Source organism: Rattus norvegicus, chromosome 16 (assembly GCF_021556685.1).
Source record: "Rattus norvegicus strain SHRSP/BbbUtx chromosome 16, alternate assembly SHRSP_T2T, whole genome shotgun sequence".
Classification (NCBI taxonomy): Eukaryota; Metazoa; Chordata; class Mammalia; order Rodentia; family Muridae; genus Rattus; species Rattus norvegicus.
Window position 1 is genome coordinate 78,136,200 of NC_141549.1, and position 17,101 is coordinate 78,153,300.

The window sequence follows — 17,101 nt, forward strand, 5'->3', positions numbered from 1 at the left end:
GCAATACAGAGTGAAAGTATATGGCCAAACAGGGTAAATGCCTTTGAATGGTTTGTTTTATGCAAGTGTATCATAAGACGACCCAGAAGAAATGTCAGAACCTTGGCTTCCACTGATTTCCAAGAATGTTCCACATTTAAGTCCTTAAGTCTCAGATTGACTAAGCTTGGGAGGTGGAAATGCAGGTACTGGGTATTTAGTGACGGGCAGCAAGAAGATCACATTTTCCTGTCATGTCACAAAACTTAATTTCGTTGGTTAAAACACTTGTTTTTCTGCCATTTCAGGATATCAAAGCCAAACAACTTCATAGATGGAGTCACACATTAAGACATGGGGCCATTGAGCTGCCCCATTTTCAACAGCTCAGAGAAAGCCAAGAGGTTCATAGGAACAGAATATTCCCTCATTGAAAGAGGAGATCCCTAGGGTAAGTGGAGGCCTGTTGTGTCAGCCAGTCCTGAGGCTAGATGAGACAATGGACTGGACTTCATCACAAATTCTTTTATGTTGTGTGGGATCCACTAGAGACGAATGCTGGGATATGGGTCTATCACCATAAATTAGTCAGCTGGCAGAGTACACTGGGTGGGTCCTCTGTGTCCCAGTGGATCACTGAAACTTTCTTGGGTAGAGCTTTAAGTGCAAAAGTTATATTATACACTTCTTGGTAGAAAACACACACACACACACACACACACACACACACACACACAGAGTGTGTGCTACTTTCACTTGAAGGTGTCTGAAGTTGCTGACAGAGAAGAAGCCTGTGGGGAACCACAGCTATCAAGATGCTTGTTTGCAGATGCCAGATGCATGCTATAGCTCTTGATACATTAGCAGCTGTACTTGAATGCGGAACAGTCACAGAGAAGCCTGCACATCTCTGGAATGTTGCAAAATCTTTATCTTAATGGAGCTAATGGTTTATCATACATATGCAGAAAGAGTGTGTTATATTCCTTTCTTCTCTAAATCTTGGTTTGTAACAAACCTAGAGTATTTAGTTACCTTGGTAACATACAATTAAAGGAAATGTATATGACAAATATGTCAGCAGAAGCCATTAGAGTGCAGATGTTTCAACATCTGTTTGTGTGTATCAGCACACACACTTCTCACCCTGATGGAGTCCCAGAAGAGGCAGGTGTTGATTCTCCATCTTCATTGGAGACTAGCTGTCACAGAAGCTGACTAAGAAATTTGTGTAACCTGGTTTAATTTTTCTTTGAGTTTCCTTGGCACGGAAGCAAGATACTAAGAAGAATTATCTATACAGAACAATATATTTCATTCTAGAGAAACATGAGTCAGGTATGAAAGGGAAGGGTTACATACGTCAGTGCTTACAGGGGCCCTTGAGTGATGTGCTGGTCACCTTGGGTACACTGATTGGCCTCCTTTGGTGACTAGTGAGTGGTTATAGGAAGCCCAGGCAAAGGCTCTGAAAGTGTACTGTTTTACTTAATTCAGAGCTGACACCCAAACTGTCTGTCTTTCCAGTGTCCCCCCTTGCTGAGGGGCAAGATATTGCAAGGAAAGCCTAAGAGGCTCATGGATGTTCCTTCATTCTCACATGATTTGCAACACACATATACACGTGGCCATGAAGAGAGAAACAGGAAAGAACAAAAGGCCAGAAAAAGAGAGAAGATGAAGTCAGCATTTGATGCTGTCACTAAAGCCTTGCATGTCCAGGAGTCTTCAGTGGGTGTTGACAAGGACAGATATATTGCAAAACCCATGCTATAGAAACTACTAGAAGGTTTCACAGTTCTGGAATCATAGATGAAAACTGAGGTTAAGCTGAGGTGTAGGACAGTGAATTGTTTCACATTGGAGCTCAAGTTGGCTGGAAAGTTACTAAGAAGCCCCTTGAGTTCTGAAATGAATGCAATCCTCAGGCCTTTGTCTACTGTACTGTTGGTATCACATATGTGAACACTGGCACTATTGGCAATCCAAGTTGTTGAACCTTCTTCGGCTCCAGTGAAAGAGTTAGGGGATCTGCCAGGGCTTAGATCAGGATAACCTAGGTGTAGAGGAATTTTAATTTAGCAACATGGCTGCTGTGACATGGAATCATATCCAAAAGACCTTCTAGGCCTATGTGCTCTGACTGGAATGCAGACACTCTGGATCACAAGAGGACCTGACTGGTCTACAGACACACCCTTAGTATACACCTTTAACCTCTAACAAAGAAAGTAAGGTTATTTTGTAGAAGGAAGTAGCCTCATTTGAAAGGAGCCATGTTTCAAAGCAGCCATATTTGAGAGCAGCCATATTTGAAAGCAGCCATGTTTGAGAGCGGTCATATTTGAAAGTAGCCATGTTTGAAAGCAGCCATATTTGAAAGCAGCCATGTTTGAAAACAGCCATATTTGAAAACAGCCATGTTTGAGAGGGAAAGTTTTCAAACACAGAAATATTTGATAGAATGTGTCAGAGATGCTACAGACCCAACTCTCATGAGAAGAGCACAGGAAAGAGAGACTACTTAAGAGAAGCACAGGGAGAGGAATGAAGGTGTGGTTGTGTGCATAGCAGTTTTACCGGGATAGGTTGGAGAGAGAACAGGCTAGAAAGGATCAGCATATTCCACAGTAAGTCACAAGGCTGAAACATTCTAGGCCTCAGTTAGCAGATGGAGGTTGGAAGCTGAAGCCTTCAAGGTCTGTATTTGAAGAGGATTAGATTGTATGAAGGCTAGAAGTGTTTAGGCCTAGTCCTAGGGAGAGTTAGAACTGAGATAACAACCTTCTGGGTTCAGCCTAATCATTGTATCTATAAAGCTTCGGTGTGGCTCTCATCTCATTACTTCATTCAAGGAAATAAAAGTGATGATTACATGTAGGCCTGAGTCAAAAGAGTTTCATTCCATGTGGTACCTATATGGATCCAGAGAGGATCCCACATGGGATACCCAAACAGAGTTACCCGAGCTGCTGCTGGTTGGGGAAGAAAACATCCACAGAAAGCTAGAGATGTAGCTGTGTCAGCACTCTGCCAGGCTAGTAGGCTGGAGAGATGCAAACCATTGAAGCTTGTTAGCCAGCAGAGATAGCAAAGTTATTGAACCTCTAGTGACTGGGAGACCCTGTCTCAAACACATAATCACAGGAAAACACAGGCACTTCTGTGGGCGTTGTCATGAACACACTTAATGCAAAAGCCACATGTAGAAAATTTGCAATGTCCTGAACTCAGGGATGGATAACAAGTTTAAGATGACATGTGGGGGACAGTGAATTGTCTCACATTAGAGAAATGTTTGTCTAACAGCCCAGTCAGTGGCTAACTGAACCCTGAAATGGAGGCAATCCTCTGGCCTTGGTCTACCATATGGCCAACATGAGCTATGTGACTTCCAGCCCTGCTGTTACTGTGTGTTGTTGAGCATCCTCTTGTTTCAATGGGAGAAGGGCAAACCTAGGGGAAACTGCCAGGGTCCCACACCAGGTTACCCTGAGCCTGAGTCACCAGGGCTTCATACAGTATGGTATGTGTTACCTGGGTTTCTGGGAGTTAACAAAGCCAAAGCCTTCAGTAACACAGCAGAGGTTTAAGGAGAGAACAGACTGTCCTGTCTCTTAAGGGTGTTAGGATCACAGGTGGGAGATACCTGTGCACAGTGTCCAAAGGCCTAAGTGTCAATATGGCGAACCTGATGCAGTAGGTTGAGCATCATTTGGGTTTGTGGATTGCTATTGGGCCACAGGGAGTATGAGAAACCTCATGCACTGGTCACAAGAACACGAATGCACAGACATAATTTCCAGGGCAACTTTATTGGTGAAAGTAGAAAATCTCATACAATAGGATAACTGGCAGATAGTTTTGAACACTGAAGTAGCTGAAAGGACATACTAGAGGTCACTGATGACAAGAGTGGAGAGAATGGTGACTTTTCTTCAGAGTGATTCTCAGAGGCCCACCTCAGAGTCCAGAATCATGCTGAGGTGCGGCTAGTGGCAAAGAGAGGAAAGGAATGTGATCCCACCCACCATAGAGGGTGCTCATTTGGAAGCAAATTAACAGGATACAGTCATGTCAGCTACTTGGTTAAGTTGGGGGATGATCAGTTTGAAAGAATCTGGCAAGTCTGAGCAGGGAGATGGCATCTGTTCTTCAGGTGGCAGGTTATTCTCCATCACTGTCCTCTGAGGAGGAGGAGACCTGAAGGTCCTCATAGAGGACACTCAGTTTGACCTGGGATCCTGCTGCCTCCCCTTCCTCAGGGAAGGCAGGGCTCTGGAAAGCAGGTGTTTGCTTCTCAATGGGAAGTGGTGCGGGCACTGTCAGGAACCTGGAGCTCCAGAAATTATGGCTATGTTTGGTAAAGATCATTCTGAGGGCTTGGCCAGACTCAATACAGGGTCTGGTTGAGACCAGAGCAGCCCTGCTATGTAGCTGTTGTTGGTCAGTGCTGGGCACCTGGACTGCTATTTTCTTGCTCATTTCAGCTGCATCTTTTAGTTCAAGTCTGTTGGCAATGGGATAAGACAGACTGTCCAGGGTGCTCTTGGAAGCAGTCCTTGCATGGCTCTCCTCTGGTGCATTGGTAGAGTCGATTCTTTGTTTCTTCAGGGGATTCTGTCTAGGTTGTGTGGAGCATTGGGACGTTTCCTCATCTGGGGCCCAGAAGCTGAGTTTTGGGTTCTGTCTATCCTGGTGGATGACAGGTTGCTGGCTAGGTTGCATTTTCTTACTGGGACCCTGGGTCTTTGACTCTTTGTGAAACAGTTCACTAATTGCTTTCCTTTTGGGGACGGCAACAGGGTGTTGATGTGTGATATCCTGTACCTTTTGATCCAGTAGGTTTTCTGAGGCTGTTTTTCTGCCATCCTGTGTAAACACTGGCTTGGCAACACTGGGGACAGTCATGTTGTGACCTTCCTTCTGTCTGGAATGTAAGATGAAGGGGCCGTCCAAGCTTTGAAGGGCAGGCTTCTCAGGGCACGTCTGCTTTCCAAGAGCCATTTCAACTGGTGGCTCAGACATCTTCCTGTAGCCAGGAATGATTGACATCTGTGGCTGCTGTAGAAAAGATAGACATATGGTAAGATGAGCAGGGCACTGTCAGCATGGAAGGACAGTCAAGGCTTTCAAAACACCAGGAGCTCATGGGATTTATGGTGGTATCAGCAGCTCAGTCTGCTGTGAAATCATCAGGCTGTGGTGACCCACATTAGCTATCCAAAACTTGCTGCATGGTGGGTTGGAAAGTGGAAGGGAGAGAGTTTCAGTCTCCGTACAAAGGTTAAGTGAACCTTATTCTGATCATCCAAAAATCTCTCTCTCTCTCTCTCTCTCTCTCTCTCTCTCTCTCTGTGTGTGTGTGTGTGTGTGTGTGTGTGTTTGTGTGTATGTGTGTGTGTGTGTGTGTGTGTGTGTGTGTGAGTGGTCTGAGAAGAGGTACATGAAGGGATATATTGATATATGGATAATCAAAGAGACAGCTAGGAAGATGTCCATGATCCTTCTGTGGTCCTAGAAGAATGGTTAGATTCAAATTACCATGTAATTTACAGCATAGTTTTGAAAATTCTAATCGTTTCCTTTGGGATATGAAGCAGGGCAAGAGGCATTTGCTTGCCTTAAATCTGCCTCTCACAATGGTCTTTGAGGTCAATGATGTAGCCAACAGATTGGGAAGGTGGAAATGGATGTGTTCATGCTGCTTAGACTTCTCTAGCATAAGTCTATATTTATAGAAACAGCAGACAAAGTCAGTTCAAAATGGCAACAGCAAAGCCTGTGGCCATGTGCACAGGTCACCAGAAAGCTTGGAGAGCAGGCCATGTTTGTAATCTGACCCCAGAAGGAGGGAAAACCTGGAGACCTACATGGGCAAACAAGGAGGAAACTGCCCACCCTCCAGGTAAGCTGACCGATAAAGGAGACCTACAGCAGAGGTTCACTCACTCATCCAAACCCAAGTCCATCTGAACTATGAAAATGAACAAATGAATCGTTGCTGCCAGAGAGGGTTTGTGAAGCCTGGTGTGTACAGAGGACACTGGGTGAGCAAATAGACCATGCAGAAGAAGGTGCAAGCGGCAGAGCAGAGAGGAAGGGACTTTCAGGGACAGGGTATGTATTTTTACTTACAGCCAAGGTGCCCTGCTGGTTTCTCCATTGCAGCTCTGTTGGAAATTTCTGGAAGGGAGCATTTCTCTGCTTCTCATCACACCTGTGGGACAATCAATATGGTGGGAACATGTCGGCTTTAGTCTCAAATACTCCCTCCCACTCTCCGTTCTTCCCTCTATCTCTCTCTCCCTCCCTCTCTTGTGAGAAGACCATTTACTAGCTCTCGGTCCCTTTCTGTTTAGAGACTGAGAGATAAGACATGGTATCCCCATGAGCTCCGTCCTACCTGGAGCCTTCCCTTCTGCCAGATCCATTCCCATCACTTACCTCTGTCTGGCAGCTTGACTGAGTTTCTGTACATCCTTAGGCCTGCAAGGATCCGTGTTCTCTTTCTCCTTCTTGGCTCCCAGAGGCTGTGCAACTAGCAGGAAAAGGCCCCGCTTAATGGGACACCTTCTGTTTCTTGCAATGTGGCCAAAGGCTCCACAGTCTCTGCATTTCACCTGTGAGGAGCAAAGGAGATCTATGAGCCAAAACCGGATCCAGGGATCTCTCCACCCTCAATCCCCCCTCAAGGTTCAAAGACCCTTTAATGTTCTCTCTCCAAGGACAACATTCACTAAAGCACGGGTTGGAACTCCCCCTGGTTGTCTCTTTGAACCTGGGAGAGCCAAGCATAATTGGGAGATGTATGGGGAAAGACTGGGAACCCTGTGTCTGCCAACAGACCAATCCTGCCAAAAGGAGCTGAGCCTTTTCTCAGTCTGCTTCAGATGCAGGGGGAGCAGTTCCTTTGTCTAGCCCTCTGATACCTCTGATATGGTCAGGAGCATGGATCAGTGTGACAAATGTAACAGGGCCTCAGACCTTAGGAACCCCCAGACATTTATATAACTATCTCCAAGATAGAAGGACCGTTCATGTCAGAGAACTCATTCCATAGACACTACCTCCTGGCACCCTGAAAATGGGACCTATAGAGATCATATCCAGAGGTTAGGCACTGCACCTGATTGAGGGATGGTGCCACCTCCCCATCTCCAAATTTTAACCCAGAATGTTCCTATTCTAAATCATCAGGTCCTACCACAAAAGCCTATATTCAACAAAACTGGAAAATCTGGAGGAAATAGAAAGTTTCTAGAGAGAATCCAGGTACCAACGTTAATTCAGGATCAGATACACCATCTAAGCAGTCCCATAAAGAAATAGAAGCAGTCATTAAAAGTCTCCCAAGCAAAACAACCCAGGACCAGATGGGTTTATGCAGAATTCTATTAGACATTCATAGAAGGCCTAATATCAACACTGCCAAAACTATCCCACAAAATAGAAAACACTCCCGAATTCCTTCTATGAAGCCATAATTACAGGTATACCTAAACCACACAAAGATCCGTAAAAGAAAGAGAACTTCAGACCAATTTCCTTTATGAATATTGATGCAAAAATAGTCAATGAAATTCTTAGAAACAAAATCGAAGAACACATCAAGACAATCATCCATCATGATCAAGTAGGCTTAATCCTAGGGATTCAGGGATGGCAATCCACTATAGAAACAAACTCACAGGAAAAAAACCACACATGATCATCTAATTAGAAGCTGAGGAACCATTTCCCAAAATTCAACAATCCTACATTTTAAACGACTTGGAATGATTGATCAGGAATTCAAGGCCCATACCTAACATAGTAAAAGCAATATACTGCAAACCAGTAGCCAACATGAAAGTAAATGAAGAGAAACTTGAAGCAATCCCACTAAAATTAGGGAGTAGACAAGGCTGCCCACTCTCTCCCTACCTATTCAATATAGGACTAAAAGTCCTAGTCAGAGCAATCAGACAACAAATGGAGATCAAAGGGATTCAAATTGCAAAGCAAGAACTCAAAATATCATTATTTGCAAATGATACAATAGTATACTTAAGTGACCTGAAACGTTCTTCCACCAGAGAACTACTAAGCCTGATAAACAACTTCGCCAAAGTGTCTGGATATTAAATTAACTTGAATAAATAAGTAGCCTTCCTCTACTCCAAGGATAAACAGGCTGAGAAAGAAATTAGTGAAACCACACCCTTCACAATAGTCACAAATAACAAAATAACTCGATGTGGCTCTAATTGAGTAAGTGAAATATCTGTATGACAAGAACTTCAAGTCTCTGAAGAAAGAAATTGAAGATCTCAGAAGACGGGAAGACCTCCCATGCTCATGGATTGGCAGGATAAATATTGTAAAAATGGCCATTTTGCCAAAAGCAAGCTACAGATTCAATGCAATCCCCATCAAAATTTCAAGTTAATTCTTCATAGAGTTAGAAAGAGCAATTTGCAAATTCATTTGGAATAACAAAAAACCCAGGATAGTGAAAGCTATCCTCAACAATAATAGAACTTCTGGGGGAATCCCCATCCCTGATCTCAAGCAGTTTTATAGAGTAATAGTGATAAAAACTGTATGGTATTGGTAGAGAAACAGGCAGGTACATCAATGGGATAGAATCAACGCCCACAAAATAAATCTACACACATATTGTCACTTGAACTTTGACAAAGGTGCCAAAACCATCCAATGGAAAAAAGTAGCATTTTCAACAAATGGTGCTGGTTCAACTGTAGTTCAGCATGTAGAAAAATGCAAAATGACCCATTCTTATTGCCCTGTACAAAGCTTAAGACCAAGTGGATCAAGACCTCCACATAAAACCAGCTACACTTAAACAGAATAAAAGGCCATCCAGAGACTGTCCTACCTGGGGATCCATCCCATATACAGCCACCAAACACAGACAATATTGCTGATGGCAAGAAGTGCTTTTCTGAAAGGAACCTGATATAGCTGTCTCCGGAGAGGCTCTGCCAGAGCCTGACCAATACAGATGTAAATGCTTGCAGCCAATCATCAGGCTGAACTTGGAGACCCCAATGGAGGAGTTGAGGGAAGGACTGAAGGAGCTGAAAGGGGTTTACAAGCCATAGGAAGAACAGCAACATTAACTGACCAGACCCTCTCCCTGCCCCCAGAGCTCCTAGGGACTGAACCACCAACCCAAGAGTACAATGGCGGAACCCATGGCTCCAGCCGAATATGTAGCAGAAGATGGTCTTGTAGGACATCAATGGGAGGTGAGGCCCTTGGTCCTGTGAAGCTCAATGCCCCAGTGTAGGGGAATACCAGGGTCGGGAGGTGGGAGAGAGTGGGTAGGTGGGTGGGTAGGTGGGTAAGCACCATCATAGAAGCAGGGGGAGGGGGATGGGATGGGGGTTGTCAGAGGGCAAACCAAGAAAGGGGGTAACATTTGTAATGTAAATAAATCCCACAGATCCCTGCTCCCAAACCTCATGGGAGAGAGAGCTCACTGCCCTGAGTAGTGGGCTCTCCTGAGACTGTAGAGCAGGAGAGAACACTAATACCGCCCACCCAGGCCCACATCCCTGGCCTCAGAGGAAACTGTGCAGGGCCCCTGGGAACCAGAGGATAGGGGCACTCAAGTGGTAGGTCCACTTCACTTCAGACACTGCTCAAATCTGAAGGGACCCTGTCAACAGCGCCCTGCACCCAAATCCTGTGGGAGGGAGAGCTAAACCTTCAGAAGGGCAGACAAGCCTGGGAAGCGGGAAGAGACTACACTCTGCCCACATTTCGGACTCCAGAGGAAAACACCTTACTACATCTGGGGCCCCGGCTCACCCGGGACCTGGGAAAAAGTTGGGGCAGTCCCTTCTCGTTGCAGCCCTCAGGGAGAGCCCAGAAGCAGCCCCCCCCATGAGCAACTTCAGCCAAGGGACCAGAGGTAAGACCAGCTTTTCTCCTCCAAGTGACCTGCCTGATGGATTCAGGACACACACCCATAGGAACACCTGAAGACCAGTAAACAGGAAAGACTGCACACCTGAAAGCTGAACACTCTGCTCCCATAACTGGCTGAAAGAAAACGGGGAAACAGGCTTATAGCACTCCTGACACTCAGTCCTATAGGACGGTCTAGCCACTGTCAGAAATAGCAGAACAAGGTAACACCAGAGACAACCTGATGGCCAGAGGCAAGCGCAGGAATCCAAGCAACAGAAACCAAGACTACATGGCATCATCGGAGCAAAATTGTCCCACCAAAGCAAATACTGAATATCCAAATACACCAGAAAAGCAAGATCTTGATTTTAAATCACATTTGATCATGATGATGGGGGACTTCAAGAAAGACTCCCTTAGAGAAATGCACGAAAACATAAATAAACAAGTAGCAGCCTATAGAGAGGAATCACAAAAATTCCTGAAAGAATTCCAGGAAATACAACCGAACAGGTGAAGGAATTAAAAATGGAAATAGAAGCAATAAAGAAAGCACAAAGGGAGACAACCCTGGATATAGAGAGCCAAAGGAAGAGATAAGGAGCTGTAGATACAAGCATCACCAACAGAATACAAGAGATAGAAGAGAGATCTCAGGAGCAGAAGATTCCATAGAAATCAGTGACACAACTGTCAAAGGTAATGTAAAATGGAAAAATATACTGGCCCAAAACATACAGGAAATCCAGGACACAACGAGAAGACCAAACCTAAGGATAATATATAGAAGAGAGTGAAGACTCCCAACTCAAAGGACCAGCAAATATCTTCAACAAAATCACAGAAGAAAACTTCCCTAACCTAAAGAAAGAGATGCCTATAAACATACAAGAAGCCTACAGAACTCCAAATAGATTGGATCAGAAAAGAAACTCCTCCTGTCACATAATAGTCAAAACAGCAAATGCACAAAGCAAAGAAAGATTAAAATTAGTAAGGGAAAAAGGTCAAGTAACATATAAAGGCAGACCTATCAGAATTACACCAGATGTCACTCCAGAGACTATGAAAGCCAGAAGATCCTGGACAGAGGTCATACAGACCCTAAGAGAACACAAATGCCAGCCCAGGTTACTGTATCTAGCAAAACTCTCAATTAACATAGATGGAGAAACCAAGATATTCCAGTACAAAACCAAATTTACTCAATATCTTTCTACAAATCCCAATAATAATAAATGGTAAAGCCCATTTACCATAATAAATGGTAAAGCCCAACATAAGGAAGCAAGCTGCACCCTAGAAAAAGCAAGAAACTAATGTCTTGGCAACAAAACAAAGAGAAGAAAAGCACACAAACATAATCTCACATCCAAATATGAATATAACAGGAAGCAACAATCATTATTCCTTAATATCTCTCAACATCAATGGACTCAATTCTCCAATAAAACAACGCAGATTAACAAACTGGACAGTACCCTAGATGCAGAGAACAAATGAAACTCATGATGGATGACCAAAATGCCAATGCTTCACATGTGGCCCATACATATACAGCCACCAAACTAGATAAGATGGATGAAGCAAGGAAGTGCAGGCCGACAGGAACCAGATGTAGATCTGTCCTGAGCTACACAGCCAGAATTCAGCAAATACATAGGCGAATGCCATCATTAAACCACTGAACTGAGAATGGGATCTCCATTGAAGGAATCAGAGAAAGGACTGACTGAAGGAGCTTGAAAGGGCTTGAGACTCCTTTATGAACAACAATGCCCACCAACCAGCGCTTCCAGGGACTAAGTGACTACCCAAAGACTATACGTGGACTGACCATGGGCTCCAACTGCATAGGTTGCAATAAATAGCCTAGTAAGGGCACCAGTGGAAGGGGAGGTTCTGGGTCCTGCCAACTGAACCCCCAGTGAATGTGATTGTTGGGGGGAGAGTGGTAATGGAGGGAGGATGGGGAGGGGAACAGCCATAGAGAAGGGGGGAGGGTTTAGGGGGACGTTGGCATGGAAACCAGGAAAGGGAACGGCAATCAAAATGTAAATAAGAAATGCCCAAATAATAAAGATAAAAAAGAATGTAAATAAATAAAATATCCAATAAAAAACCTGAAAACTAATTCATTCAAGCCCATCATCATGAGAAGGTCTTTATTACCCTTGTTTTACTGAAGAATTGATTAGCCGTGCCTTTAAGCCTCCTCCGAGGTTTTGTTTTTGTTCTATTCTTGTTAACTGACATACAACAACCTAGAACTTGATCTCCATGCACGAAACTCACTGGGAGAAAGGCTCAGTGATCCACTGGGATCCAGAGGACCCAGCTACCCAGTGCACTGTCCCAGCTGGCTACACAGGGCTCTTTATTGGCCTAAACCTATATCCGGGCATTCTTCTCTGGTGGATCTCACAAAACACAAAGAGTTTGTGGTGTAGCCCTGCCCACCTCTCACCTAGGCCCAGGGCTGGCTGACACCTACAGATCTCCACTTACCCTAGGGTCTTCCTCTTTCACTGGTGGAAGAGTCTGTTTCCATGAGGCCCCTGGCTTTCTCTGGGCCGTTGGAGCTGGAGTGGCTGGATTGCTCTGGGTCTTCACTTGTGACTTCCTTTTGTGGACCCGTTGGCTTGGATTTCCTGAAACAGAAGTTAACAAAAAGAGTTTCAAGCAATGGAATTAAGTTTGATGACATTGTAGGAATATGTGGCCGGGTGATGGCTATGGCAAATATACCTGTTCCTGTTCCCACCTCCCAAGCGTATTCCATCAGGGACTCAGGGACTTGAAGTAGGAACATTCAGGGAATGTTTCCCTTCAAGAATCCCTCACTACAGTCAAACTCTAAAGGAGAAAGTAGTATTTCAGTGAAATGCCCTTACCCTTACGTGAGAAATCCATCACGGAACTTCAGATTAATTTCAAAACACTCCTGTTTCTAACTACTTTCCTCAAGAATAGTCTGATAAAAGACTTTCTCCTGAGAGCCTGCCTTCTGTCTGTGGTCTATCCAGCGGCTTCTCGGAGCTGTCGCGTCTGGAGCTGCACACCAGGCACCCCGTTCAGGCGGCCGGCTCAAACGGGACTGAAAGGAAGGTGTGGCATTGGGTTCTTAAAGGTGCCCCCTAGGCCACGAAATCTGTGATTTAATCTAACCAATTAGGCCACGAACTCTGTGATTCAATCTAACCAAATTAGCCAAGTAAGATAACCACCTGATCTTAAGGCATCAACACATTCTTGATTGAAGGCTTAAAGGCACGGAATACAGTCTTGATTTAACACTTAAGGACTCGCAATACAGAGTGAAAGTATATGGCCAAACAGGGTAAATGCCTTTGAATGGTTTGTTTTATGCAAGTGTATCATAAGACGACCCAGAAGAAATGTCAGAACCTTGGCTTCCACTGTATTCCAAGAATGTTCCACATTTAAGTCCTTAAGTCTCAGATTGACTAAGCTTGGGAGGTGGAAATGCAGGTACTGGGTATTTAGTGACGGGCAGCAAGAAGATCACATTTTCCTGTCATGTCACAAAACTTAATTTCGTTGGTTAAAACACTTGTTTTTCTGCCATTTCAGGATATCAAAGCCAAACAACTTCATAGATGGAGTCACACATTAAGACATGGGGCCATTGAGCTGCCCCATTTTCAACAGCTCAGAGAAAGCCAAGAGGTTCATAGGAACAGAATATTCCCTCATTGAAAGAGGAGATCCCTAGGGTAAGTGGAGGCCTGTTGTGTCAGCCAGTCCTGAGGCTAGATGAGACAATGGACTGGACTTCATCACAAATTCTTTTATGTTGTGTGGGATCCACTAGAGACGAATGCTGGGATATGGGTCTATCACCATAAATTAGTCAGCTGGCAGAGTACACTGGGTGGGTCCTCTGTGTCCCAGTGGATCACTGAAACTTTCTTGGGTAGAGCTTTAAGTGCAAAAGTTATATTATACACTTCTTGGTAGAAAACACACACACACACACACACACACACACACACACACACACAGAGTGTGTGCTACTTTCACTTGAAGGTGTCTGAAGTTGCTGACAGAGAAGAAGCCTGTGGGGAACCACAGCTATCAAGATGCTTGTTTGCAGATGCCAGATGCATGCTATAGCTCTTGATACATTAGCAGCTGTACTTGAATGCGGAACAGTCACAGAGAAGCCTGCACATCTCTGGAATGTTGCAAAATCTTTATCTTAATGGAGCTAATGGTTTATCATACATATGCAGAAAGAGTGTGTTATATTCCTTTCTTCTCTAAATCTTGGTTTGTAATAAACCTAGAGTATTTAGTTACCTTGGTAACATACAATTAAAGGAAATGTATATGACAAATATGTCAGCAGAAGCCATTAGAGTGCAGATGTTTCAACATCTGTTTGTGTGTATCAGCACACACACTTCTCACCCTGATGGAGTCCCAGAAGAGGCAGGTGTTGATTCTCCATCTTCATTGGAGACTAGCTGTCACAGAAGCTGACTAAGAAATTTGTGTAACCTGGTTTAATTTTTCTTTGAGTTTCCTTGGCACGGAAGCAAGATACTAAGAAGAATTATCTATACAGAACAATATATTTCATTCTAGAGAAACATGAGTCAGGTATGAAAGGGAAGGGTTACATACGTCAGTGCTTACAGGGGCCCTTGAGTGATGTGCTGGTCACCTTGGGTACACTGATTGGCCTCCTTTGGTGACTAGTGAGTGGTTATAGGAAGCCCAGGCAAAGGCTCTGAAAGTGTACTGTTTTACTTAATTCAGAGCTGACACCCAAACTGTCTGTCTTTCCAGTGTCCCCCCTTGCTGAGGGGCAAGATATTGCAAGGAAAGCCTAAGAGGCTCATGGATGTTCCTTCATTCTCACATGATTTGCAACACACATATACACGTGGCCATGAAGAGAGAAACAGGAAAGAACAAAAGGCCAGAAAAAGAGAGAAGATGAAGTCAGCATTTGATGCTGTCACTAAAGCCTTGCATGTCCAGGAGTCTTCAGTGGGTGTTGACAAGGACAGATATATTGCAAAACCCATGCTATAGAAACTACTAGAAGGTTTCACAGTTCTGGAATCATAGATGAAAACTGAGGTTAAGCTGAGGTGTAGGACAGTGAATTGTTTCACATTGGAGCTCAAGTTGGCTGGAAAGTTACTAAGAAGCCCCTTGAGTTCTGAAATGAATGCAATCCTCAGGCCTTGGTCTATTGTACTGTTGGTATCACATATGTGAACACTGGCACTATTGGCAATCCCTGTTGTTGAACCTTCTTCGGCTCCAGTGAAAGAGTTAGGGGATCTGCCAGGGCTTAGATCAGGATAACCTAGGTGTAGAGGAATTTTAATTTAGCAACATGGCTGCTGTGACATGGAATCATATCCAAAAACCTTCTAGGCCTATGTGCTCTGACTGGAATGCAGACACTCTGGATCACAAGAGGACCTGACTGGTCTACAGACACACCCTTAGTATACACCTTTAACCTCTAACAAAGAAAGTAAGGTTATTTTGTAGAAGGAAGTAGCCTCATTTGAGAGGAGCCATGTTTCAAAGCAGCCATATTTGAGAGCAGCCATATTTGAAAGCAGCCATGTTTGAGAGCGGTCATATTTGAAAGTAGCCATGTTTGAAAGCAGCCATATTTGAAAGCAGCCATATTTGAAAGCAGCCATGTTTGAAAACAGCCATATTTGAAAACAGCCATGTTTGAGAGGGAAAGTTTTCAAACACAGAAATATTTGATAGAATGTGTCAGAGATGCTACAGACCCAACTCTCATGAGAAGAGCACAGGAAAGAGAGACTACTTAAGAGAAGCACAGGGAGAGGAATGAAGGTGTGGTGGTGTGCACAGCAGTTTTACCGGGATAGGTTGGAGAGAGAACAGGCTAGAAAGGATCAGCATATTCCACAGTAAGTCACAAGGCTGAAACATTCTAGGCCTCAGTTAGCAGATGGAGGTTGGAAGCTGAAGCCTTCAAGGTCTGTATTTGAAGAGGATTAGATTGTATGAAGGCTAGAAGTGTTTAGGCCTAGTCCTAGGGAGAGTTAGAACTGAGATAACAACCTTCTGGGCTCAGCCTAATCATTGTATCCATAAAGCTTGGGTGTGGCTCTCATCTCATTACTTCATTCAAGGAAATAAAAGTGATGATTATATGTAGGCCTGAGTCAAAAGAGTTTCATTCCATGTGGTACCTATATGGATCCAGAGAGGATCCCACATGGGATACCCAAACAGAGTTACCCGAGCTGCTGCTGGTTGGGGAAGAAAACATCCACAGAAAGCTAGAGATGTAGCTGTGTCAGCACTCTGCCAGGCTAGTAGGCTGGAGAGATGCAAACCACTGAAGCTTGTTAGCCAGCAGAGATAGCAAAGTTATTGAACCTCTAGTGACTGGGAGACCCTGTCTCAAACACATAATCACAGGAAAACACAGGCACTTCTGTGGGCGTTGTCATGAACACACTTAATGCAAAAGCCACATGTAGAAAATTTGCAATGTCCTGAACTCAGGGATGGATAACAAGTTTAAGATGACATGTGGGGGACAGTGAATTGTCTCACATTAGAGAAATGTTTGTCTAACAGCCCAGTCAGTGGCTAACTGAACCCTGAAATGGAGGCAATCCTCTGGCCTTGGTCTACCATATGGCCAACATGAGCTATGTGACTTCCAGCCCTGATGTTACTGTGTGTTGTTGAGCATCCTAATGTTTCAATGGGAGAAGGGCAAACCTAGGGACAACTGCCAGGGTCCGACACCAGGTTACCCTGAGCCTGAGTCACCAGGGCTTCATACAGTATGGTATGTGTTACCTGGGTTTCTGGGAGTTAACAAAGCCAAAGCCTTCAGTAACACAGCAGAGGTTTAAGGAGAGAACAGACTGTCCTGTCTCTTAAGGGTGTTAGGATCACAGGTGGGAGATACCTGTGCACAGTGTCAAAAGGCCTAAGTGTCAATATGGCGAACCTGATGCAGTAGGTTGAGCATCATTTGGGTTTGTGGATTGCTATTGGGCCACAGGGAGTATGAGAAACCTCCTGCACTGGTCACAAGAACACGAATGCACAGACATAATTTCCAGGGCAACTTTATTGGTGAAAGTAGAAAATCTCATAAAATAGGATAACTGGCAGATAGTTTTGAACACTGAAGTAGCTGAAAGGACATACTAGA

At 44.3% G+C, this 17,101-nt stretch overlaps 2 protein-coding genes across 1 annotated transcript; one reads left to right on the top strand and one right to left on the bottom strand.

The window, feature by feature from the left end:
• The window catches only part of Erich1 (glutamate-rich 1), a gene marked incomplete at its 5' end in the record, with an annotated part of 52,793,804 nt that overhangs the window by 47,265,640 nt on the left and 5,511,063 nt on the right, over positions 1–17,101 (top strand).
• On the bottom strand, positions 4,147–12,813 carry Fam90a1l5 (family with sequence similarity 90, member A1 like 5). Its single transcript, XM_087589489.1, has 5 exons — positions 12,801–12,813; positions 12,409–12,551; positions 6,427–6,602; positions 6,118–6,199; positions 4,147–5,043 (listed from the first exon to the last, which is right to left on the bottom strand). The coding sequence occupies exons 1-5, from the start codon at positions 12,811–12,813 to the stop codon at positions 4,147–4,149; spliced, it is 1,311 nt and encodes a 436-aa protein (XP_087445615.1).

Excerpts from the sequence above, each read along its gene's own strand:
- Fam90a1l5 (XM_087589489.1), bottom strand. Across the intron at positions 6,200-6,426 it reads AGTCAAGCTGCCAGACAGAG|GTGTGATGAGAAGCAGAGAA; the intron begins GTAAGTGATGGG and ends ATTGTCCCACAG. Across the intron at positions 5,044-6,117 it reads ACCAGCAGGGCACCTTGGCT|CAGCCACAGATGTCAATCAT; the intron begins GTAAGTAAAAAT and ends TCTTTTCTACAG.